The sequence below is a fragment of the Danio rerio genome, chromosome 13 (genome assembly GCF_052040795.2).
Source record: "Danio rerio strain M-AB ecotype USA chromosome 13, GRCz13ab, whole genome shotgun sequence".
In the NCBI taxonomy this organism is placed as follows: domain Eukaryota; kingdom Metazoa; phylum Chordata; class Actinopteri; order Cypriniformes; family Danionidae; genus Danio; species Danio rerio.
The window spans coordinates 32,505,714-32,533,669 of NC_141033.1; the positions used below are offsets into that span (position 1 = coordinate 32,505,714).

Sequence of the window (27,956 nt, forward strand, 5' to 3'; positions counted from 1 at the left end):
TTCAAAATTAGATCAAACCATTCAAAAGCTTTTATTTCCTTACAATTCATGGAGACAGTTAACACTTGGCAAGTGTAGTTTGTTCTGAATTACAATCCTTACTGAAATGGTACCATATAACGTTACACTGAAAAATAAAATATCAAGAAACTAAAACATTTGCTTCAATGTACACATGGCTAAAAAAACAAAAAGAAGGGAAAATATCATTAAAAATGCATAAACAAATGCAAACTTTAATTCAGTGAGTCGGCTGCAAAAGGAAAGAAATCCCTTCAGTTTAAAAACGCATTGTGATTTAACTGTTGTATTCTGCGTTACTTCTATCCTATAACAGAAACATCATCATCATCATCATCATGAGAGTCAAAAGCAAACACAAAAAACACCATTAACAATGACAGTACGAACCGGTTCAAACCGTCAATGGTAGGTTTCAAGTTGTAAATCATCCTCCGTTGTGGATGTGCTTGAGGCGCTCAGCCAGAATTCACTGTACGGACTCAAATCCACAGGAGTTTTAATCAAGACATATGGCACCTTCTTTTTCCCAACATGGGACAAAACCTGACAACAGGCGCTCTGGGTGGTGTAAAAGTGCTTTAGAGGCCTCTGCTAATGCATTCGTCTATTTTTTATTACTTTTTTAGCACATAATGCTGAATTTAGTTACGCTTGTTAAGGAGAGATCAAATCAGGATTCCTCAACAGTGGTATTTTTCCTTACACCAACACAGAACTAACGACAATGGGTCCAGTAAGTGAATGCAGACAAAGGCGAAAGTCTTTATACTGCCAAAATACTGCCATGCACTGGCATTTCAACAGTCTGAATGTACACACAAGCACATACTCCCATTCACATTCTCTCTCTCATACACACATAAACAGACTGTTGTAGCAGCACACTAAAGAAGCTTCAGTACAGGCTATTAACTCAGTCCATGATCATATCTGCCCTTGATCATCATGTTCAGCAACGGACCGACCTGTTGAACATACAAAAATAATCCACATTCAGTATTGTTGTCATGAATTTTGTTATCATGGAGAAATATTAGGACAGAATTTATTAATATGACAATATTTCTTAATGGCTTATAATCTATGTTTCCATTCAAAGATTTGAGCTTACAGTTGAAACCAGAAGTTAACATACATTGTATAGACCTTTTTCATGGCTGCTGCATGGAGGGCGCCATAACGACCAGCGTCTTCCGGCAGAATGCTAAAAACTTCCATTTACAGCGTGTACAACTGGTAATTTGCGCTCCGAAAATGGGGTTCAAATAACGTTTTTAATGGATAACAGTGTTTTTGTGACACACAACTTAGAAATGTGTCTGTTAAAGCCGTTATAATCTGTCACATGTGGTTCAAGCGCGTCAGAAATACGAGAAAAACGTTCTCCTAATTCACGTGTCTGCCGTCAGAAATACACGTGCGCACATACACAGAGAGAAAGAGAGAGAGCAAACCGAGTACTGGCATGAAACTTAACAGGTATGAAAGTCGTGCAATTTACAAAAATGACCAATAAAAGTCTGTTATTGATACTCTGCTGGCGATTTACTGTTCATTCTAATTGCGAGCCGTTTGTGTTTTTTTTCGTGTGTTGTTTTTACCACGGGTTTGTGTTTTTCTGTCATTTCGAAATGACACTCGCCTATATTTTCACTTTGTCACAGTTATTAAATCAGTGTGTCAATGGCACAGTACAGGCTACGTGTGTGTGTCAAACATTTTGGTGAATTACATTTGTTTGGGCTGGTTATATATTTGAAATAAAGAGAAAATGTTGAGTTTAGCGATGACGAGGCTTCATTTAAACTGCAGAAGATGCAGTCTGACAACGAGGGGAAAATGCCTCACAGCAGCTGTTTTCCATCCTATTAGATCGCATTTCTTTTAATGATCAGTCCAGGAGGTGGTGCTGATGGACAACAGTATTAGTTCAAAGAGGATAAAAGCAGGTAAATAGATTAAAACTATCGTTTCAAAGCTGTCCATATGTGACTGTTTACACGCATTAGCTGCCGACCGGAAGTTCTTCGCATTCTCCTTGCGCATACACGCAAAGCATAATGGGTAATTTTGCGTTCCAAGAAAAAGGTCTATAACAAGGCACATAACCATTTTTAAAAAAAAGTCAGACGTTATTGTGACTAAACTTTTTCTCTTTTAGTTAAGTTAGGATTATTAAATTTGTTTGTTATGCTTAATAGCAGAATAATGAGAGAGTTATTTTTTGAGAAATTGTTATAACTTTTCTTGAAAGTCCAGTTTACATACAATAAGATTATTATGCCTCTGAAAAAGATCAGATGATGGTTTCAAGGTTTCGGAAGTTTCTGATTGGCTAATTGACAACATTTGAGTTGATTGGAGGCACAACTGTAGATTAGTATTTAAGGAAAACCTCAAACACACCGTTTCCTTTTGTGACAACATAGAAAAATCAACAAGCCAGAATCTACAAAAAAAGCCTGATTACAATTTGCTAAATTACACTGAAAAAAAGACTCATTTTTAGAGGCATATTGTGTGGTCTGATGGAACTAAGTCTGAACTGTTTGGCCATAATGACCAGTGTTACATTTGGAGGACAAAGGGGAAAGCTTACAAGCCTAGGAACACCACCCCCAACTGTGAAGTATGGGGGCGGCAGCATCATGTTGTGGTGCTGTTTTGTTGAAGGAGGGACTGGTCCACTTCACAGCATAGATGACATCATGAAGTAAGAACATTATGTAGCAATGCCGAAGCAACATCTCAAGACATCAGCCAGGAAACTAAAACTTGGCCACAAATGGGTCTTCCACACAGGCCATGACCCTAAGCATACCGACAAATATGTTAAAATGTGCTTTGAGGACAACAGAGTGAATGTTTTGGATTGGCCATCACAAAGCCCTGATCTCAATCCTATAGAAAATTTGTGGGCAGAGTTGAAAAAGCTTGTGCGAGCAAGACAGACAACAAATCTGACTCAGTTACACCAATTCTGTCAGGAGGAATGGGTCAAAATTCCTTCAAACTATTGTGAGAAGCTTGTGGAAGGATACCCAAAACATTTGACCAAAGTTATACAGTTTTAAAGCAAAGCTAAAAAAAAAATACCAAGGAAATGTATGTAAACTTTTGACTGTCTAGAAATTAATAAAAAAAAAAACTTTAAAAAAATTCTCTCATTATTGTGGCATTTAGCAAATGTAAAAATTTAAGGTAATCCTTATGGACCTAAAATAGTAAACATTTAGTAAAATTTACCATCAGACATTTAAAAAATTGGTTATGTGCCTGTTTTACAGTGTATGTAAATTCCTGGTTTCAACTGTATGTGCAGATCTGTAATTTCACATAAAGCTTTTGCAAATAAACCATCAAAAATTCCATCAAATGAATCAAACAGAGCAAAATCGTCACTTCCTGATAAACTGAAGCCAAATGTCAGCAAGAAAAAAATGGACCGCTACAGAAGGAGAATCCACTGAGGGCCTTATTTCTTATTTAACAAATAAAAGTTTTTAGATTGACCAAAACAACATTTCAGATGTTGTGTCAATGTGGTTGGTCTATGACCTTGTCCAATTCCATCGCACCCCAATTCTGACAGAAAACATTTTGTGATTATGAGCTGTTAAAACAAAACTACATTTTTTTTTATGCGCATGCTGAAACTAATTCAGTAAATATGCTTCCATCATAATACATTTTGTTTCCCATTAGATAATAAATGGATACTACAAAGTTGTGTCCATACGTTGTTAAACCTTTTTGGGCATCTTGGCATTATAATGAAGCAGATTTTTATGCAAAAGTCCAAACTTTGCATAAAATAAATGGATGAAAACATGGCTAATGTTAAGGACTTTTTACAGGCATGAGTTTTCAAAATGATATATCTAGCAGAAAACAAAATGTAAAACCATGTAGTATTTTAATTATTCATACCAAGCATAAACACCTTGAAACAAATTTACAGATGAAAATATTGTTTAAGACTTGTCAAGTAGGTCTAACAGGAATTTTGTCTTTTGTTGTTGCTGTTTAAAGGATTATTTCACACCAATTAAAAATAACCCAGACCTCCCCCCTCAGATTAGGAGCATCGGAATGCAAGACTGGAGTTCTAAAATTTTGTCTGACTTTTCAGGAATGTTTACCTCTGAAATTGTGAAATCATTTGAACAAATAAGAACAGAGTTTTCCAGACTTTTTTTTAATATCTTCAAATTTGACATTTTATAGAATCCCTACTAAAGCAAAACCATTTTCGTTTTAAATTATCAGAACTGGAAGAAAAAATGCTGTTAGTAAGATCTTTTAAAGGGCTCATTTCTAAATTCTATGCTTCATTAGTTTACTCTGATTCCTCGGTTTATGATTCCTTGAAATCACTATGGGCACGGAGATATAAGTTCTGTTTATTCCTGAAGATTGGTCCAAGATCTGGGATAGTCTCTTTCCAAAATGAACCTCAATTTCCATATATGAACAAAGTTTTTAGTTTTTCAATTTCCACAGAATTTATTTTACACCTGTTCGTCTGCATAAAATGTTCCCAGCCTGTTCTGATCTCTGTTTTAAGTGCAAAACTTGTAAGGGCACGTTTTTTTCATGTGATTTGGTCCTGTATTTACAACCAACCATTTTGGAGAGAAGTTCATTCTGAAAATATGAAACATACCCTCTCTTTTGCTGAATATTAATTTTAACAATCAATAATGGCCATTATAAAAGTATAAATGTACAATACATTTATACAACATAGGAAATAAATGAAAGCAGCCAGTAAAACGTGCAGAATCAGTATACGAGGTTACAAAAATTAATATATTAATTATCTTTGCGCTCAGCCAAAACACGTTACCTGAGAAAAATAGATTCAAAAGACTAAAGAGTCGTTGAATACAGACAAAATGAATTGCATATCATTTTAACAACTATAGTGACATTAGATCCAGCAGTAGATCCCTGAGGAACGGTCTGACGTGTACAGCTCTTATTTGGGAAGGTGTGCTCAAAGCATCAGCTGACTGCCTGGGGCTCAGACATCCGCATACGCTGCCAGAGTGTGTGTATGGTCAAGTGATGTGCGTTTTCAGTGGTATAGTAAAGATGGAGATCTTTTCAAACACACTAGGTGAAACGCCAATGTGGACATGGATCATTTTAGTTTTAAATGCCGTTTTAAAACTAAAACGTATTAGTGTAAACAGGGCCTAAGAAATATCTTCCTAAACTGTGTACTTCAGTTTTAGACAGCGTTAAAAGCCTGGTATTTTATGTAATGTACGTTAAAGACAAAGAACATTTCAAAGACGACTTGTGATGAAGCTTAAAATCGAGGGATCAAAAGTATGTTCATGTAATGAATTGGAATGACATGACTAGTCCTTTTCTATTAATGACTAAAGCAGATTAATTAGCCGGATCTCTGTCTTCTATAACAGTATACTTTAACTTCAGACTGTTTTAATGAAATATTTTCTAATTTGACATTAAATAGATCCGTTAAAGAGAATAAACATGTCAAAGAGAACTCAGCATTTTCACTCGGTGACATTCAAGATAGATACGTAGTGAAATATCAATACTTTTGATGACATTGATATGAAATGTATTCTTTGAACGATTCCATACAGAAAACGTATTCATTTGGGCTGTAGTCACAGTCAAATGTAGGCACTACTTTATTCAGGTTTAAAGCAGGTTAGCCACAAATACACTTGTAATTAGGTTATTGTCAAGGTCAAAATACACAGGGAATTCCTTAATGCATTATTCATATCTGTGGACCTAAAAACGGAAAACGGCTTTGATTGACTGTTCTATTTCTCCGTACCTCATGTGGGTCCCCCAAGGCCTCTCCCAACATCTTCTCTATATTCCTCATTATGGCCACCTTCTGATGGGCTTTCAGAGGATACTCTATCCTCTTTGGAGTGGGAGCCCCCTGGAAATGTTTGGAGCAACAATGGTTGATTTGTGCACAGATGTATCATGTATACAGACACCAAAGTGCATGAGTGAGATAAAGCATACCTTGTACCAGAAGTTGACTGTGATGGTCTCTCCTCCATTTAAAAGGGACTCAATGTGATGCCACCTTTACCAGAAAAAAGTGCAAACTATTACTTAATGTTAATTGAAAATATTCACTACCTTGCAACGGTTTAGGGAGATATTTTTTACTTTTTGCATATTTTCAAAAAATTGTGTTCTTTTGATCTGCTTTAAGTAATCAAATAATCTAGAAAAGATACGCATCAGGGTACAGCTGTTTTAACATTAAACACGCCAATGAGCTAAACATTTCAGGATTTGTACGATTTCTAAATGATTAATGACTATGCTGAAAATTCAGATATTGAATAAATAATATATATTAAAAAATTTAATAGTACTAATAATAATTTGTTATGTTGTTATATCTATTCAATACAGTAGTATTATTAATTTACACATTTCTTTTAAAATGAATGCTTCAAATATTTAAAAAGAGATCCAACTTGGTGTCTACTATTAATTAAATTTACAGGTAATTTACAAGGTAATTTTAGTAAAAACAAAAACAATATTAAATGCAAAAACAATCAAAATAAAATGTAAAATGCAAAATAAAAATGTGAAAATATGTGTAAATTAAATTCCATCATATCTCATTGTTCTAACATAACAGATATACTTATCTAACATTAAAACAACTTGATGACCTGTACTTCTCATAATGAATCATATGATATTTTAGGTTAATAAAAACTTAATATTGATAAATTAGTCAAACTTAGAGGTTTTAAGTATAAGCTGGTATATAACTATTACGTTTTATGTTGTTTTAGTGAATGTCTTCTACAATTTATGGTAAAAATGGTAAAAAAAAATAATAATAACAACAACAACAACAATAATAATAATAAATTAATAAATATTAATAAATTTGGGTAAAAAATAAATGCATCCATAAATATAAGAAACATAGTAATGCACAGGAAAAATTATTCAGCCAAATTCATCAAAACTAAATGTAATTAAAAACATCAATAAAAAATATATGTTGTGAGTTTAAATAATTATATTTAAACATTTCTTTATTTTAGGATTACTTTATTGTGTCTAATTCTGATACCAACTCATTTTGACCTAACTGAACCCTTTATAGCTATCCTACACTGAACACATAACATTTTCAACATTTACAGCCTTTACATGTAATACAATTAAAATAGTTATTTATGACACAAACAGCTTAGATAAAAAGCACCATGCCTGCAGGAAAGTCAAAATGAAAAACAGTTTCCATTTACACCTGCTACGTGACCTTGATAAAGTCACTTATGCAAAGCGCATGTTAAAAAACTGAAGCTCGTCACCACGTACACAAATTCAAGAACTTGCTTCAATGACTTTGAATAAACAGCACTATACAGAGCTAATTAAAATTCAAATATTTAGAGATATAAACCATTACTTCATTACTTATGTGGGTTTGCTTTTAAACACTTTACAGAATGACTCACTTGTGTACCAATTTTTGTGCCAAAGTAGTAAAAAGAGAGTATGTACAGTACAGCTATGAGAGGGAAAAAAGGAGGTTGCTTCAAAATGTATAATTTAGTTACATGTCTGAACAAGTAAATGATGATATTTATTTATTCATTTTTCATAAAATAACAAAAAAGGTGCCATGTTTTAGACATGTTTCCATTCATTTTAGATTTAGTTTTTAACCTCAAAAGAGTTAAAAAGCTATTTAGTGGAATAATGACTCTAATTTGTTATTCTGACCAACTGTCAATTTATGAAAAATGATAAAAATGCTTTAAATTAATTTTTTGTTTATTTGAAATATAAAAGACCTTACTAGATGAAAACATTTTTTAAAAACTTTTTTAAACACACAGAGAAACTGAGAACATTGAAGTGGCCATTTCAATTCTTTACATAGCTGTTAATACAGTTAGCCTTCCTGAATTATTAGCCCCGCAATGTATACTTTTGTTTAATGAAAAAAAATTTTTTTTATAAGTTTTTATTTTAATTTTTTTATTAGAACACAGCACAATATCAGACATACAAATAGTTAATAAGGATACAGATGGGGGTGGGGGAGGGGGGGGGGTGGGGGCATTTGGTAGATGCCTTGTATACTTAGTCAGGGCTTGACATTAACTTTTTGGATCACCAGCCACAGTGGCTAGTAGTTTTCCAACGTTACTAGCCACTCTGCATTTTTACTAGCCACAATTTTATTGTTGGGAAAATATTTTTATATGCATAAATATGACTTTGACATGCTAAAATTACTTGATTTAGATTTTGTGTTTTGTCCACTTGCCTCCTCATTCGTTTTACATTTTTTTCGTCTTGTATGAGCAAATTGGCCATGGTGTCATAGTGTTGTATTACAATTAGGTTTTATTTCACATGACTTTTCAGAACTCAAAATTAGGGATTTACTGAATTTATCTCTGACCACACCAAACAATAATTATTTCTTAGCCACAAATTTTAAATGTGCCAAAACAAGACAAAACATTTCTTTAAAAAAACAAAACAAAAAAAAAACAATTGACCTTTAAAAATAATTATTGTCATTTATCAAAAATATGCACAGTAATCTGTCCTTGCTAAAGATCTCTCAGATCACCAGTTAACTACACATAAATGAAGAGTTAATCTCATATTAAAGCAATTTTGTTGTAAAAAAAAAAAAAAAAAAAACAATAATTAAACCATATAAACAAAAATAACTGCAAGCAAAAGAAAGCAGGTGAAAAACACTGTGTAAGATAATGAAAGGATAAACACATGGTTAAGTCCAATTAATAATCTGTTCAAAGCGAATGCAACCGGTGGTGCTTACAAAAAGACACATTTTGAGCTCTCGAAAGCAGCAAGACCTTGGATGCATTAGCATATCTTTTTGTCTGTTCTATATGAAAGAGAACCAATCACAGTTGCGTTCCAGGCACGGTTGCTTTAAGCAAGAAAACAGGAGCGCGCACACGCTTTAAACAGTCGCGCATCACATCAACTGTTTGCGGGACTGATTATCCCCTCATTCACTATTGACCTGCTTTCTATTGCTTGAGCGAGAGCAATTATTTTTGTTTAATCGTGCTGTTTCTCGTTTCTAAGATCACATTCTTATTCTTATGCTTATCATGTATGAAATGTAGCTGTTTATTAAATCTATGTTGTATGTTTAAAGTTACTCATGTATAATTGTTAGAATTGGGTTCCATCTTGCTTGAATATATTCATCTGGAGTCTAAGGCAATAAGTTATTCTTTCCATTTCATAAATTTCTCAAATTTTTTTTATCCATTGGTCATCTGTAAGTGGGTCTAATCTGAGCCAATTAGACGCAATACATTTCAGTGCTCCAGAGAGCAATCTTTGTTTCCTCATGCTCTCATGCACCAAACCTAGGACTGCCACAGTTGGATCAAAGGGAATATCAATACCAAGTACCTTATAGATATCCTTCCAAAATTGCTGCAGTTTTGGGCAATACCAACAGATATGAGAGTGGTTCCCTAAATGATCACCACATTCTCTCCAGCATCTATTAGTGAGCCTATTCTTATCTTTGCTACAATTTGTGGGGTGCGGAAATATCTTGTAATGATTTTCCACTTACATTCTCTCCATACATTTGAGTTTGTGACTCTATGAGCAAAAAAATATTTTTTTAACACAATGTCTAAACATAATAGTTTAATAAATCAATTTTAATAACTGGTTTCTTTTATCTTTGCCATGATGACAGTATATAATATTTTACTAGATATTTTTCAAGATGCTATTATTTAACTTAAAGTGCAATTTAAAGGCTTAACTAGGTTAATTAGGTTAACTAGGCAAGTTAGGGTAATTAGGTAAGCCATTATATAATGGTAGTTTGTTCTGTAGACAACCGAAATAAAATATTGCTTGAGGAGGATAATAATATTGACCTTAAAATGGTTTTACAAGAATTTAAACTACTTTTAATTTAGCCAAAACAAAACAAATAATCTCTCCAGAAGAAAGAAATACTATAGTACATACTGTGAAAAACTCCTTACTCTGTTAAATATCATTTGGGAAATATTTGAAAAACAGAAATAAATTCACAGAAGGGCTAATAATTTTTACACTAACTTTAAAAGGAAATTCTGAAAGCAATGGGAAAATGGTACAAAATCCTCTTATTTAAAAAAGGCCCTTCTTTGACATGGGTTAAACGAAAAAGAGAAATGTTCACACTCAGGCAGCCATGAGGAAAAAGTATGGACTGTAGAATTACACAGCTGGTTGGCATCATTTTGCCCTCCAGTGACTAGAGGGAGCAAGGAGTTGGAAGAGGAAGCCGTCATGCTGAGTCACTCCCACAGGCTTGAAACTAAGTCAGCAGCCCATGAAAGAAAGAGGCAGAAGCCCAACCAATGACCCACAAAACTGAGAGAGAGCCAACACTTCACTTGACACTGATATTTTCAAGCTGCTAAAGCATAGACTCAATTGTTAAAAAGTACATTTATGTATTTACTTACATCTATGAGTGAGATCAAACAAACCATTTCAATTAAACTGGCTTTTATTCTGTTATCGTTTACTGCTACAAACCTGTTTGTTTCTTTCCACTATTGAACAGAAAAAGACAATTTTTCTTAAAGAATGTTGGAGTCCAGCAGCCATTGACTTTGATATTTTTGAAATTCTTATTATAGATGTCAAAGGGTACTTCAGCATTCTTCAAAATATCTTCTTTTGTGTTCAACAGGGAAAAAAAAAAAAAAAGAGTTGGAACCACTTAAGAATGAATTGACTATACATGCTTATTTTTGGTGAACTATCCCTTTAATCAATTGCACAAAAGAAAAACATAATTAAAGAGCCCACAAATGCTTGCAAAGACTTCATAGGCCGTTTGTTAAAGGAAGAATCAGTAAAGATTATCAGAACATGGATCAGTGCATCATGGATCAGTTTCTTCCTCCATTTCACAAGTGTAAGTACGTGTGATTAAAATTGTTGCCTCGTTTACTCTAGCTTGCAAATTTTTGTTACTTGTAACTGCATGTACTGTTTCAGGTTAACTCTTTATATTCTCATATCGCGTGTAAAGTCACGTTAAAAACGCGACGTGTGCTGCTTTGTTTACCGACCGTCAGCTGTTCCTACACACATGCAACGGTCAAGTTTTAAAATAGTTCAGCTCAGGTTCGAGGTGAGTTGTCTAAATTGTACCCAGCAAGCTGATCTGGCGCTCTAGGCGAACGGCGATCTCGCCGCCCTCAACCCAAACATGCATTCTCTGTTTTTGAATGTTTTGGTGTTGTGTCCTCTAAGGAGAAGGGTAATGTGTGTGCGTGTGTGTGTGTGTGTGTTTGTGTCCTCTGCGAAGAAAGGTATTGTACGTGTGTGTGTGTTTTGTGTCCTCTGAGGAGGAGGGCAATGTGTGTGTTTGTTGTGTCCTCTGAGGAGGAGGGTAAAATGTGTGTGTGTGTGTGTGTGTGTGTGTGTGTGTGTGTGTGTGCGCGTGAAAAGACCAGGTGGAGTGTGACAACTAGGAGATCTCCTCGCCAGTTCTTGGAGTTTTTGCTCAATAAAATAGTTAGTCGTCTGTATTTACATTCACCCACTGGCAGCCAAAATCCACGCCTTACACTATTGAGCGTGTATGCACTGTGACTACTTTTATATTGTTGATTAGCTGCTGGGTATTTCACTCTGTCTTGCGCTGAAGGCTGTCGGTGTCGACCAATTGCAACAGGCTGTCATCGGTCCAATCAGCACAAATTAGCTTCGCGGTAAGGAGGGGTTTGGTAACAAATGAATCACTGAACGATTTTTATCGGAGTCGCTGGGATAATTAGGTAAAAATAAATGCAGATTATAAGACCATAAAAGTGTTTTTTGACCTTGCATGCATATTAGACTATTGTTGGAGAGCCTTACAACCAAAATAGGACCCTATTTCATGTATAATAGGGGCTCTTTAAAACTTCAATTTGTAATATCCTAAAAAATAATTCCTAACATTTAACAGTTAGCTCCACCCCATACTCCACATTGGGTTAAGCCAGTCTGACTGAATTACGTGATTCAGCTTAAGGTAATAATTGTGATCCACTTTCTCAGAGTATTTGAAAACAAACTTACCAATACATGGGGATGTACAGCACATCTCCGGGTCCCACGACAGCCTCATACCCAACAGCATTTTTGAAATTAGGAAACTTGTCATAGTCAGGATTTTCAAAATCAACCTAAGAGTGCAAAAACAAATTTGCATTGAACATTTTGCAGATGAAAATATTAAAAAGTTTTAATCAACCTGTGAATATAACTTTTCAGGCCAAAAACATTTAACCTGCTGTACTTCTTGGAATAGCACTTATATATATTGGAAAAAGTTGAGGTACCATTTTTGATGTTCGAGTCAAAATAATTGAATTTGTATACAGAGAAAGCTTATTAAATGCAATTAAAGTGTTTCTTGAATACTTTAAATTACAATTAATTATTGTTATTAAGTATTTTGACATTGCACATTCATCTTTAAATATGCTTTTGATTTCATCTAATGATTCATGTCCTATCTGCCTGACATTTAAGTGGGTGACTACTGTAAATCATAGTAAAAATGCATATTATTCAACATAAAAAACAGCCCATTCTACATGTATTGGGAAAGAATATAAATTTCTATTACTTTTATTGTTTTGTGCTTGAAAACCTATTCATGTTTTTTACTCTAGAATACAAATATCTGACAAGTGTCTGTGCAAACTTGAAATCTATCAAATGTTTTCTGAGACATGGTATGGATCAAGTCCAATAATCAAAATATTTGTCTTGCCCTCTGTTTAAACGTTGTTTTTCATATTTGTAGTCCTGCTGACGGTCATAAATGTGGCAGCTGAATAAAATGAAGCAACAGAAACGAATCAATATAATATATATATATTTTTTAAATCAACAGATAGCGTCCACAATAGTTTGCATGCTGTATTGCATTTCATTAAAAACTTGAGTGATGCAAGACAGTATTACTAGTTATATTAAATATCTTTGGCCAGTAAACATCTGAAACATGACACATTTAAAAATCTGAGAAGCAGTGTTTAGGATGGGTGTTATCAAGCAAATAATACCTGACTCTGTCTGTCACATGGATGATGGACTGGATAAGGATAGAGGCAGTCAAACTGATCCGGCGGAAAGAGGATGCATCTTTTATGTCCTTTGATTTGTGCAAAGAAATTCTGTTGCTCGTCATAGTGTGCTGGTGTTACATTGCCTGTTGTGACATTTTCAGAAGATAAATAAACACACACACTCACAAATATATATTATTAAAATAAGTGTCGTTGCATTGCCTTTGATAGGTGAAATATTAAGAAAAATTAGGGGAATTTAAATTACAACTTTAGTGCTTAAGTATGTAACTTTAACAATTTTTAACAATTTATTTAATTACCCATTACAACATGAGTTAATTCTCCACACCTTGCTTTTGTTTTACACTTGATCACTATGCCGAGTCTGATATTTAAAAGTTTCAAGTCAGAACCTGTTTAACTCATCATATTTTCAAGAGCGCAATAGCTCTAGGTATAACCCCACACATACTGTAACTTTAAATAATATAGGCAATCATTTAGATACAAAAGAGTCCACTGAAACTGTACCTTCCATGCCTATGAGCAGCAGATTAGAGGTCAGCGGTCCCCAGTTTCGTTTAGCTTGCTGTTTGTTAATCCAGTTCCAATTGAATCCAAGGAAATCCACCACAATTTTCCGCCCTACCGTATCATTCAGAGTCTGTTGCAAGTACACTCTACAAATTAAACAACGATGCAGTTTCACATGTCAAATCAAATTAAACAAAGTGATACTTCACAATGCAACTGTATTTAAATGTCAGGTTTTTTTAGAGTAAACAATCAGAATTAGCTTAAAATTGATTTAGTAAGGTCAACCGTTAAAGGTCTATAAACAGAAATATGATTATTGTAAATGATACAGTGGATTAAGCCACCAAAGCTAAGTATAAAAAGGTCAGATGTGGCCTGGACATCAGTTGGCAGAATTAACTGCTTAGTCATACACCGGAGTGATTTCATTTCTTGGATTAGATTTCATGCATCTCAACACTTTAGCACAGTCTCAGTTTATGTATTTATTAATAGCACAAATCTTCTAAACTAATTTACTCAAATATTCAATGCAGAAGTGATGTTAACAGTGAAAGCATAAAGGCAGATAACAAAAATTATTTTTAACATCATAATCAAAAGTTATAAATTAATGCATGTTCAGTTTTTAGTGAGAAAATGATTCATCTCAGCCAGCAGTTCTGAACATGCATGTACATTAATCACACTGACATACCTTCCTTTCCCGCCTTGCTCTTCTGTTTGATGCATCTTGTCCACAAACTCAGAAAACTTCATCTCTATTCGACGAGATTTAGGCACAAAGTCTTGAAAGTTAACCATTTTCTTCTCGTCGTAATATAAGAATTTGTGATTTTCTGCTATGTAAACAGAGAAGTCCCCATTTCCGATATTCTCCTGCAAGTAGGGTATGTCCCATTTTAGAGCTGGATATACTAAACTGGTGTCTGTCAGTACAACAGGCTCCTACAAAAAGAAATAAAAATATTATTTAACATAAATCATACTTAAACAGCAGATAAATAATGTTCTCAAATGGCTCTCATTTTGGAGTTTCGCTTATCACGAGGCTGAATCCAGCTTCTTATTCGCAGCTTCTTATTGACGCTATGCGGTCCACCTTAAAAACCGCGACGCTTCCGTTTTTCAGCTTCTTATTCGCGCTCATCTTAGGGACCGTGTTTATTTATGTTCCTTTTTGAAAAATGAAAAATGCTAAATGAAACTGATATAAGATAGAAAACGGGCTGCAAGCATGAAATCTAATTGCATCATTGATTAATTATTGACAGTGCCATCGTTTGAGTACAATATATTTTTGTTTTTTTTCCAGAAATAGTCCTTTATGAAGACTTCACATGACCCACCTATGAAAAGACAGTGCCTGCCTCAGCAAGGATTTTAGATACAAAATAATTGTTTTATTAATTAAAGTTGTAAAAGTTAATGCATATGTTTTATCTGCAAATACTACAATTTGTATTAGATTTCAGTAGCTTTTTCTGACACCCACGCCTGTAAATACAATTCAAGTTTTGTTAAACCTATTGTTTCAAAGAACAGACAATGCACTTTTTATACACCTTTTTATACACCTTATACAAATAAATGTGAATTGAACTGAATGAGCTATTGCATAATTGAATACTGTACCATGTTCTCTCTAATATTACACAACAGGTTAATAGTATACGTCTATACACGCGTCTGCATATGTATAAATATTTATAATTCTATCCCATTGAGAAGACAGACCAAAAAACGGTCAAAATACAGTCATTTCAATAAATGCCCAGTTGGAGGTGCTATATGCCAAGTTTTTTGCATATTCATTTAATGTTTTATTTTTAACTTTTATGTATTTGTGTGCCTACTACATACTATGTATGTGTGTACTATAAACTATGTGTGTGTGTGTGTGTGTGTGTGTATGTTCACATTAAAAATGTTTAACACTAAAGATAATAAAAGTATGTTTGTGTTATAAATTTACACAAAATAAAGATGCCAATACATAATCATTTAATAATAATGATTTATTATTATTATTATTAATAATATTAATAATTATTATTATTATTAATTTTTATTATTAGTAGTAATAGTAGTAGTGAAATAAAAATATTTTACAATGCACTTATACATATTGTACTGAAATAAATGCCAATTAATCTATATACCTTATAAAAATTTATTAATATGTACCTATTTATAAATATGTGTGTAAAATATGTCTCTCTCTCTCTCTCTCTCTCTCTCTCTCTCTCTCTCTCTCTCTCTCTATATATATATATATATATATATATATATATATATATATATATATATATATATATATATATATATATATATATATATATATATATATATATATATTCATACACAGTACACAATACATTTTTCTGTGTCTGTGTTTATTTAAGTGTATGTATATGTATTCATTCATTTTCTTTTCGGCTTGTTCCCTTTATTAAACTTTGGTCGCCCCAGCGGAATGACCGCCAACTTCTCCAGGACATGGTTTATGCAGCAAATGCCCTTCCAGCTGCAACCCATCTCTGGGAAACATCCCCAGTCGTACACTATGGACAATTTAGCCTTCCCAATTTAACTGTACTGCATGTCTTTGGACTGTGGGGGAAACCGAGCACCCAGAGGAAACCCACGTGAAAGCAGGGAGAACATCCAAAAACAGAAAGGCCAACTGACCAAGTCAAGGCTCGAACCAGCAACCTTCTTGCTGTGAGGCGACAGTGCTACCCACTGCACCACCATGTCGGCCCTGTGTGTGTATATACATATATATATATACAAATTAACTATATACCTATACACATTTACATGAATTTAACAGTACTAATACTACTAATATTAATATAAATGATAAAAATAAAAAATATTAATAATATTATTATTAATTCTATTATTATTATTATTAAGCTTATTGTTGGTATTTTATTAAAAAAAATTACAAGAAGCTTATACATATTGTACTTGTCTATCACAACACCAGAAATAAGATTATACACAAATTAAACACTAGCATTTTCAGGCTGGGTACCACTAGTTAATTTTGACACAGCAGAACAGTTTTGTTCCAATGCACTCTTGGCACAATTGGTGGCGCTGTATCTCAGCTGTCTTTGAGGGTGCGTTGAAAATCTTACTTGGGTCTTGTAGACAATCTTCCCATCTATCAGCAAACCCAGATTCATATCAATTTACTCTACTAATTTTAGGTTCTTGACCTCTGAACTTGCCATAAATCGCAATACAGCAAGGCAAAAACAGGTATGTACCATTGCACTCTGCACAATTGGTGATGCTTTATCTCAGCAGTTTCTGAGGGTGCGTAGAATATCTCACTGAGGTCTTGTAGACAATGTTCCCCTCTATCAGCAAACCCAGATTCATACCACATTACTGTACCATTTTCTGGTTATTGACCCTTTAAACTTGCCATTAATCACAATACAGCTATGTACCATTGCACTCTTGGCACAATTGGTGGCACTGTATCTCATCGGTTTTTGAGGGTGCGTTGAATATCTCACTGAGGTCTTGTAGACAATGTTCCAATCTATCAGCAAACCCAAATTCATAGCATATTACTTTAACAATTTTAGGCTATTGACCTCTGAACTTGCCAAAAATCGTAATACAGCTAAGTACCATTGCACTCTTTGCACAATTGGTGGCGCTATATCTCAGCAGTCTTTGAGGGTGCGTTGAATATCTCACTGGGGTCTTGTAGACAATGTTCCAATCTATCAGCAAACCTAGATTCATATCACATTACTGTACCAATTTTAGGTTCTTGACCTCTAAACTTGCCAAAAATCGCAATACAGCAAGGCAAAAACAGCTATGTACCATTGCACTCTTGGCACAATTGGTGGCGCTATATCTCAGCAGTCTTTGAGGGTGCGTTGAATATCTCACTGGGATCTTGTAGACAATGTTCCAATCTATTAGCAAACCCAGATTCATATCACATTACTGTACCAATTTTAGGTTATTGACTTCTGAACTTGCAAAAAATCGCAATACAGCAAAGTACCATTGCACTCTTGACACATTTGGTGGCGCTATATCTCAGCAGTCTTTGAGGGTGCGTTGAATATCTCACTGGGATCTTGTAGACAATGTTCCAATCTATCAGCAAACCCAGATTCATACCACATTACTGTACCAATTTTAGGTTATTGACCTCTGAACTTGCAAAAAAATCGCTTACAGCCAAGTACCATTGCACTCTTGACACAATTGGTGGCGCTATACCTCAGCAGTCTTTGAGGGTGCGTTGAATATCTCATTGAGGTCTTGTAGACAATGTTCCAATCTATCAGCAAACCCAGATTCATACCACATTACTGTACATTTTTCTGGTTATTGACCTCTAAACTTGCCATGAATCGCAATACAGCAAGGCAAAAACAGCTATGTACCATTGCACTCTTGACACAATTGGTGGCGCTATATCTCAGCAGTCTTTGAGGGTGCGTTGAATATCTCACTGGGGTCTTATAGACAATGTTCCAATCTATCAGCAAACCTAGATTCATACCACATTACTGTACCAATTTTAGGTTCTTGACCTCTAAACTTGCCAAAAATCGCAATACAGCAAGGCAAAAACAGCTATGTACCATTGCACTCTTTGCACAATTGGTGGCGCTATATCTCAGCAGTCTTTGAGGGTGCGTTGAATATCTCACTGGGATCTTGTAGACAATGTTCCAATCTATCAGCAAACTCAGATTCATACCACATTACTGTACCAATTTTAGGTTATTGACCTCTGAACTTGCAAAAAAATCACTTACAGCCAAGTACCATTGCACTCTTGACACAATTGGTGGCGCTATACCTCAGCAGTCTTTGAGGGTGCGTTGAATATCTCATTGAGGTCTTGTAGACAATGTTCCAATCTATCAGCAAACCCAGATTCATACCACATTACTGTACATTTTTCTGGTTATAGATCTCTAAACTTGCCATGAATCGCAATACAGCAAGGCAAAAACAGCTATGTACCATTGCACTCTTTTCACAATTGGTGGCGCTATATCTCAGCAGTCTTTGAGGGTGCGTTGAATATCTCACTGGGGTCTTATAGACAATGTTCCAATCTATCAGCAAACCTAGATTCATACCACATTACTGTACCAATTTTAGGTTCTTGACCTCTAAACTTGCCAAAAATCGCAATACAGCAAGGCAAAAACAGCTATGTACCATTGCACTCTTTTCACAATTGGTGGCGCTATATCTCAGCAGTCTTTGAGGGTGCGTTGAATATCTCACTGAGGTCTTGTAGACAATGTTCCAATCTATCAGCAAACCCAGATTCATACCACATTACTGTACCAATTTTAGGCTATTGACCTCTAAACTTGCAAAAAATCGCAATACAGCTAAGTACCATTGCACTCTTGACACAATTGGTGGCGCTATATCATAGCAGTCTTTGAGGGTGCGTTGAATATCTCACTGGCATCTTGTAGACAATGTTCCAATTTATCAGCAAACCCAGATTCATACCACATTACTGTACCAATTTTAGGTTATTGATCTCTAAACTTGCCATAAATAGCAATGCAGCAAGGCAAAAACAATGTCCTATTGCACTCTTGGCACAATTGGTGGCGCTATATCTCAGCAGTCTTTGAGGGTGCGATGAATATCTCACTGGGATCTTGTAGACAATGTTCCAATCTATCAGCAAACCCAGATTCATATCACATTACTGTACCAATTTTAGGTTATTGACTTCTGAACTTGCAAAAAATCGCAATACAGCCAAGTACCATTGCACTCTTGACACAATTGGTGGCGCTATACCTTAGCAGTCTTTGAGGGTGCGTTGAATATCTTACTGGGATCTTGTAGACAATGTTCCAATCTATCAGCAAACCCAGATTCATATCACATTACTGTACCAATTTTAGGTTATTGACTTCTGAACTTGCAAAAAATCGCAATATAGCAAAGTACCATTGCACTCTTGACACAATTGGTGGCACTGTATCTCATCGGTTTTTGAGGGTGCGTTGAATATCTCACTGAGGTCTTGTAGACAATGTTCCAATCTATCAGCAAACCCAGATTCATACCACATTACTGTACCAATTTTAGGTTATTGACCTCTGAACTTGCAAAAAAATCGCTTACAGCGAAGTACCATTGCACTCTTGACACAATTGGTGGCGCTATACCTTAGCAGTCTTTGAAGGTGCGTTGAATATCTCATTGAGGTCTTGTAGAAAATGTTCCAATCTATCAGCAAACCCAGATTCATACCACATTACTGTACATTTTTCTGGTTATTGATCTCTAAACTTGCCATAAATCGCAATACAGCAATGCACAAACAGCTGTACCATTGCACTCAACCAAAGCTCATTCAAAAAATCTCGCGGACGTTTATGGAGAACGCGATTTATCTAGCCGGAGGTACGTATGGCTGCATTTCATTTTTTTAAGCATATGCTACGGGGCGGTGTGACGCCGTTCGTCTTAATGCTCACCGGCAGCTCGTCATGTACGTCTGCAAAGTTGAGACGCAGACAGGAGCTGACCTCAACAACGGCGGCAACCCGACAATCCGGTTCTAGTCCGGAGAACAGCGGTTTCAGAAATCAGGTAAGACAATAACAGAATCCAAAAAATAAAGTGAACGAGTTCATAACAGGGTGAGAATGTGGTGAAAAGGTAGACAAAAATCTGCTAAGAAAAAGTAGACAAAATCAGACAAGGGCTTTTCTTTTTCTGGACAGCTTTTGTAAAACGTTGCTCGGGTTTAGGGAAGCAAACGGGCGGACGGGCGGGTCAATCTGTAAAGGCAGTTGGGTTTAGGAAAGGAAGAGGAGGGTGGGTCAGCCGATTGGCCAGTCACCCAGTCAATCATTCAGTCAGTCAGTCAGTCAGACAGATGGTCACTCGACAGTGGCCTCCGGTGGCTTTACGCGAGAACAAAAACTGCGCCAATTTGTGCCTCCCAGAACGTATTTCGCGGTCTCCAGAAACTTCCACGGGACTACGTTTTCAGAATGAGTCTGGGTTGAGTACAACAGTACATAGCTGTTTTTGCATTGCTATATTGCGATTTATGGCAAGTTCAGAGGTCAATAACCTGAAAATGGTACAGTAATTTAGTAAGAATCTGGTGTTGGTAATAGATGGGAACATTGTGTACAAGACCCAACTGAGATATTTAACGCACCCTCAAAGACTGCTGAGAAACAGTGCCACTAATTGTGCCAAGAGTGAAAAGGTACATAACTGTTTTTGGATTGCTCTGTTTTGCTATTTATGGGATGTTCAGAGGTCAATAACCTAAAAATGGTAGAGTAACTTGGTATGAATCTGGGTTTGCTGATAGATTGGAACATTGTCTACAAGACCCCAGAGAGATATTCAACGCACCCTCAAAGATTGCTGAGATATAGCGCCACCAATTGTGCCAAGAGTGCAATAGTACAACTGTTTTTGCCTTGCTGTATAGCGATTTATGGCAAGTTTAGAGATCAATAACCAGTAAATGGTAAAGTAATGTGGTATGAATCTGGGTTTGTTACTAGATGGGCACATTGTCTACAAGACCCAACTGAGATATTTAATGCACCCTCAAAGACTGCTGAGAAATAGTGCCACCAATTGTGCCAAGAGTGCAAAGGTACTTTGCTGTATTACGATTTTTGGCAAGTTCAGAGGTCAATAACCTAAAATTGGTACAGTAATATGGCATGAATCTGGGTTTACTAATAGATTGGAACATTGTCTACAAAACCCCAGTGAGATATTCAAGGCACCCTCAACGACTGCTGAGATATAGTTTCACCAATTGTGCCAAGAGTGCAATGGTACTTCGCTGTATTGCTATTTTTGGCAAGTTCAGAGGTCCATAACCTCAAATTGGTAGAGTAAATTGGTATGAATCTGGGTTTGCTGAAGGATTGGAACATTGTCTACAAGACCCCAGTGAGATATTCAACGCACCCTCAAAGACTGCTGAGATATAGCGCCACCAATTGTGCAAAGAGTGCAATGGTACAGCTGTTTTTGCCTTGCTGTAAGCGATTTTTTGCAAGTTTAGAGGTCAATAACCTAAAATTGGTACAGTAATGTGGTATGAATCTGGGTTTGCTGATAGATTGGAACATTGTCTACAAGATTCCAGTGAGATATTCAACGCACCCTCAAAGACTGGTGAGATATAGTGCCACCAATTGTGCAAAGAGTGAAATCGTACATAGCTGTTTTTGCCTTGCTGTATTGCAATTTTTTGCAAGTTCAGAGGTCAATAACCAGAAAAATGTACAGTAATGTGGTATTAATCTGGGTTTGCTGATAGATTGGAACATTGTCTACAAGATTCCAGTGAGATTTTCAACGCACCCTCAAAGACTGCTGAGATATAGCGCCACCAATTGTGCAAAGAGTGCAATGGTACAGCTGTTTTTGCCTTGCGGTAAGCGATTTTTTGCAAGTTTAGAGGTCAATAACCTAAAATTGGTACAGTAATGTGGTATGAATCTGGGTTTGCTGATAGATTGGAACATTGTCTACAAGATTCCAGTGAGATATTCAACGCACCCTCAAAGACTGCTATGATATAGCGCCACCAATTGTGCCAAGAGTGCAATAGGACAATTGTTTTTGTCGTGTTGTATTGCGATTTATGGCAAGTTTAGAGATCAATAACCAGAAAATTTTACAGTAATGTGGTATGAATCTAGGTTTGCTGATAGATTGGAACATTGTCTACAAGACCTCAGTGAGATATTCAACGCACCCTCAAAGACTGCTGAGATATAGCGCCACCAATTGTGCAAAGAGTGAAATGGTACTTCGCTGTATTGCGATTTTTTGCAAGTTCAGAAGTCAATAACCTAAAATTGGTACAGTAATTTGGTATAAATCTGGGTTTGCTGATAGATTGGAACATTGTCTACAAGACCTCAGTGAAATATTCAACGCACCCTCAAAGAATGCTGAGATATAGCGCCACCAATTGTGCAAAGAGTGAAATGGTACAGCTGTTTTTGCCTTGCTGTATTGCGATTTTTGGCAAGTTTAGAGGTCAAGAACCCAAAATTGGTACAGTAATGTGGTATGAATCTGGGTTTCCTGATAGATTGGAACATTGTCTACAAGATCCCAGTGAGATATTCAACGCACCCTCAAAGACTGCTGAGATATAGCGCCACCAATTGTGCAAAGAGTGCAATGGTACAGCTGTTTTTGCCTTGCTGTATTGCAATTTTTTTGCAAGTTTAGAGGTCAATAACCTAAAATTGGTACAGTAATGTGATATGAATCTGGGTTTGCTGATAGATTGGAACATTGTCTACAAGATTCCAGTGAGATATTCAACGCACCCTCAAAGACTGCTATGATATAGCGCCACCAATTGTGCCAAGAGTGCAATAGGACAACTGTTTTTGTCGTGTTGTATTGCGATTTATGGCAAGTTTAGAGATCAATAACCAGAAAATTTTACAGTAATGTGGTATGAATCTAGGTTTGCTGATAGATTGGAACATTGTCTACAAGACCTCAGTGAGACATTCAACGCACCCTTAAAGACTGCTGAGATATAGCGCCACCAATTGTGCAAAGAGTGAAATGGTACATCGCTGTTTTTGCCTTGCTGTATTGCGATTTTTGGCAAGTTTAGAGGTCAAGAACCTAAAATTGGTACAGTAATGTGGTATGAATCTGGGTTTGCTGATAGATTGGAACATTGTCTACAAGACCTCAGTGAGATATTCAACGCACCCTCAAAGACTGCTGAGGTATAGCGCCACCAGTTGTGCAAAGAGTGCAATGGTACAGCTGTTTTTGCCTTGCTGTATTGCGATTTTTTGCAAGTTCAGAGGTCAATAACCTAAAATTGGTACAGTAATGTGGTATGAATCTGGGTTTGCTGATAGATTGGAACATTGTCTACAAGACCTCAGTGAGATATTCAGCGCACCCTCAAAGACTGCTGAGGTATAGCGCCACCAATTGTGTCAAGAGTGCAATGGTACTTAGCTGTATTGCTATTTTTGGCAAGTTCAGAGGTCCATAACCTCAAATTGGTAGAGTAAATTGGTATGAATCTGGGTTTGCTGAAGGATTGGAACATTGTCTACAAGACCCCAGTGAGACATTCAACGCACCCTCTAAGACTGCTGAGATATAGCGCCACCAATTGTGCCAAGAGTGCATTGGAACAAAACTGTTCTGCTGTGTCAAAACTAGGTACCTAGCCTGAAAATGCTGGTGTTTAATTTGTGTATTATCTTACTGTGATAGGCAAGTACAATATGTATATGCGTCTTGTAAAATATCTATTTTTTAAAATAAATACCAAAAATAAGATTAATAATAATAATTAATTATTATTATTATTTATATTATTATTATTATTAGTAGTAGTACTGTTAAATTCATGTCAATTTGTATAGGTTTATAGTTACTTTCTCTCTCTCTCTCTCTTCCTCTCTCTCTCTCTCTCTCTCTCTCTCTCTCTCTCTCTCTCTATATATATATATATATATATATATATATATATATATATATATATATATATATATATATATATATATATATGTATGTATGTATGTATGTATGTATATATATATGTATGTATGTATGTATGTATATATATATATATATATATATATATATATATATATATATATATATATATATATATATATATATATATATATATATATATATATATATATATATATATACATATACACACACACACACACATACACGGTGGCGCAGTGGGTAGCACTGTCGCCTCACAGCAAGAGATTGCTGGTTCGAACCTCGGCTTGGTCAGGTGGCCTTTCTATGTGGAGTTTGCATGTCCTCCCCTACGTTCGCGTGGGTTTCCTCTGGGTGCACCGCTTTCCCCCACAGTCCAAAGACATGCAGTACAGCTAAATTGGGAAGGCTAAATTGTCCATAGTGTATGACTATGGATGTTTCCCAGAGATGGGTTGCAGCTGGAAGGGCATCTGCTGCGTAAACCATGTCCTGGAGAAGTTTAATAAAGGGAATAAGCCGAAAAAAAATGAATGAACACATATAAACACAGACACAAGAAAATGCATTGTATTGTATTGTGTGTGTGTGTGTGTAAATATATATATATATATATATATATAGAGAGAGAGAGAGAGAGAGAGAGAGAGAGATTTTACACACATATTTATAAACTTTTATAAGGTATATAGATTAATTGCCATTTATATGTAATCAGTAAAATATGTATAAGTGTATTGTAAAATATTTGTATTTCACTATACAAATTAGTAACTACTACTACTAATAATAATAATTATTATTATTATTAAATCATTATTATTAAATGATTATGTATTAGCATCTTTATTTTGTGTAAATGTATAACACAAACATATTATTATTATTATCTTTAGTGTTAAACATTTTTAATGTGAACACACACACACACACACATATAGTTTATAGTACACACATATATAGTATGTAGTACACTGAAAAAAGTGTTGCATGCAAAACTGTTGCAAACAATTTATTTGTGTTGAATTTAAACAAACAAATTAAGTTTAATAATGTTCAACTTAATTTGTTTGTTTAAATTCAGCGCAAATAAACTGTTTACAACAACTTAACGTAAAAAAAAATTGAGTAAATCCAAGGAATCATCTTTGAATGATTTTTTTCAGTGTAGGCACACAAATACATAAAGGTTAAAAATAAAACATTAAATGAATATGCAAAAAACTTGGCATATAGCACCTCCAACTGGGCATTTATTGAAATGACTGTCTTTTGACCGTTTTTTGGTCTGTCTTCTCAATGGGAAAGAATTATACATATTTATACATATGCAGACGCGTGTATAGACGTATACTATTAACCTGTTGTGTAATATTAGAGAGAACATGGTACAGTATTCAATTATGCAACAGTTCAATTCACATTTATTTGTATAAGATGTATAAAAAGGTGTATAAAAAGTCTGTTCTTTGAAACAGGTTTAACAAAACTTGAATTGTATTTACAGGCGTGGGTGTCAGAAAAAGCTACTAAAATCTAATACAAATTGTAGTATTTGCAGATAAAACATATGCATTAACTTTTACAACTTGAATTAATAGACCAATTATTTTGTATCTGAAATCCTTGCTGAGGCAGGCACTGTCTATTCATAGGTGGGTCATGTGAAGTCTTCATAAAGGACTTTCTGGAAAAAAACAAAAATATATTGTACTCAAACGATGGCACTGTCAATAATTAATCAATGATGCAATTAGATTTCATGCTTGCAGCCCGTTTTCTATCTTATATCAGTTTCATTTAGCATTTTTCATTTTTCAAAAAGAAACATAAATAAACACGGTCCCTAAGATGAGCGCGAATAAGAAGCTGAAAAACGGAAGCGTCGCGGTTTTTAAGGTGGACCGCATAGCGTCAATAAGAAGCTGCGAATAAGAAGCTGGATTCAGCCTCGTCGCTTATCAGTCACCTTTAACTTTCCTGCATGTTTCCTGTAGCACTAAACACTCTTCCACACTCATACTGACATTCAAAGGCAAATATTTAGTCTAGAGATTAAATACCACATCAAACAAAGCTACAGAAATAATGTCCGCGTCGTGCAGCGACCCCGCCAGCGCTCGGCGTTTATTTGACACTGAATTAAACTGATGCTGCAGCGTGAAAAAAAAAGTGACAAGTGCTACGTGACTAGAAGAACGTACACTGCTCGAGCACGCGCGCCGGTGAACGCTGCTCTCGCGCTCATCGCAGACCACCACAACAGGAACAAACCGCAAGACTTTTAACCGTAAAAGACAATTATATGCATAATATGAATGAAGTAGCAATTATGAAAAGTAATTATTAATTATTATTTAACAAGTAACTTAACTAGTATTGACTAATTGTAATAATTAGAGATGTAACAAATGAAAAGTGAAATAAAAAGTAAAATGCAACTAACATAGATAGATAGATGATAGATAGATAGATGATAGATAGATAGATAGATAGATAGATAGATAGATAGATAGATAGATAGATAGATAGATAGATAGATAGATAGATAGATAGATAGATATTCCATTTATTACAATAACACTGCGAACTAAAATAACAAACTGCCATTGTTTACACAAAGCGTCAACACAACATGAACAACGTGCTTCGACTGATCTCATATAACCTGCTGTCAACCGTGGCTCAGTGGCTTCTAGAAAAGACAGCAATTATTTGAAAATAATAAATTCTTTCTACTTTACTCACACTTTTCCTTTCTGTTTCGTGCATGAACACCTCACTAAGCCATGTTAAACTTTTTCTAGTTACTGAATATTTTAAACAATTGTATATATTTTATAACCCATCATTAAGACACGGGAATAACTTTAAAGTGGCCATAACTGTAAGATTTATTTATTAATATACAGCTTTTAAATAGTAAGAAACGTTTTAAGTAATGTTATAAATCTTATTTTCATGTAGGATAGGCTAAGTTACCTCATTATAGCAATAATGTACAGTAACGTTAAACTTCATGTAGAATTGATATGCAACAATCAAATCTCATTTGTAATAATTCTAAATTGTTGTTTTTTATTTTATCTTGACAGTTACAAAACCATAACTGCTATGGAATAAACAAAACTCAAACTATATTAGTTGGCTTATTTTTATCTGACGTAATGACCAAACTCATCAAATAGTTTTGGCATTAATTACAGCATTTTGTATCCAAACAAAGCGTTTAATACTGTCCTGCTGCTTGAGTTTGGGTAAATCATTCTTTAATTTTAATGCACCTTGCACCCACAAACAGACGTCTGCTGTTCTCCTCTCCTCCGTCGGTCGCTCACTCTTGCAGCGTTAATAATGCAGGATAAATATGCTAGCTTACCTCGTTATTGATGAGCACCTCGGCACGCGGATCCGTATGGGACAGTCGCGGTATTTGTCGGGTTGGAAAAGTATACTGTCGAAGCTGCGACTCATCCCAGTCCGGGTCGCGCAGCTCCGTGAAGGCGGCGGCTCCGTCGGTCTCCGCCATGTCCTCCGAGTCCGCCAGAGGATCACTGGGGCAGCACAAAGAAACCTCGAGAGGCCGATGGTCTGAAAGGGGAGCCGGCGAGCTCGAGAACCGCTCCTGGGCTTCACACACCCCGCCGAGGCACGAACAGACGAGCGACCCGCGCAGTCATACAAGCAGCGTGAAAACAGAAACACTGGCTGTGTTTTCCTACTCATAAC

General features: G+C 35.5%; 1 protein-coding gene across 1 annotated transcript; it reads right to left on the minus strand.

Moving 5' to 3' along the window:
• Positions 1–7: 7 nt before the first annotated feature.
• On the minus strand, positions 8–27,956 carry hif1an (hypoxia inducible factor 1 subunit alpha inhibitor). Its single transcript, NM_201496.1, is given in 8 exon segments — positions 8–989; positions 5,849–5,959; positions 6,049–6,112; positions 12,157–12,263; positions 13,152–13,297; positions 13,689–13,837; positions 14,392–14,642; positions 27,607–27,956. Coding segments are annotated over 8 exon segments (1,035 nt in total). The 5' UTR covers positions 27,757–27,956; the 3' UTR covers positions 8–932.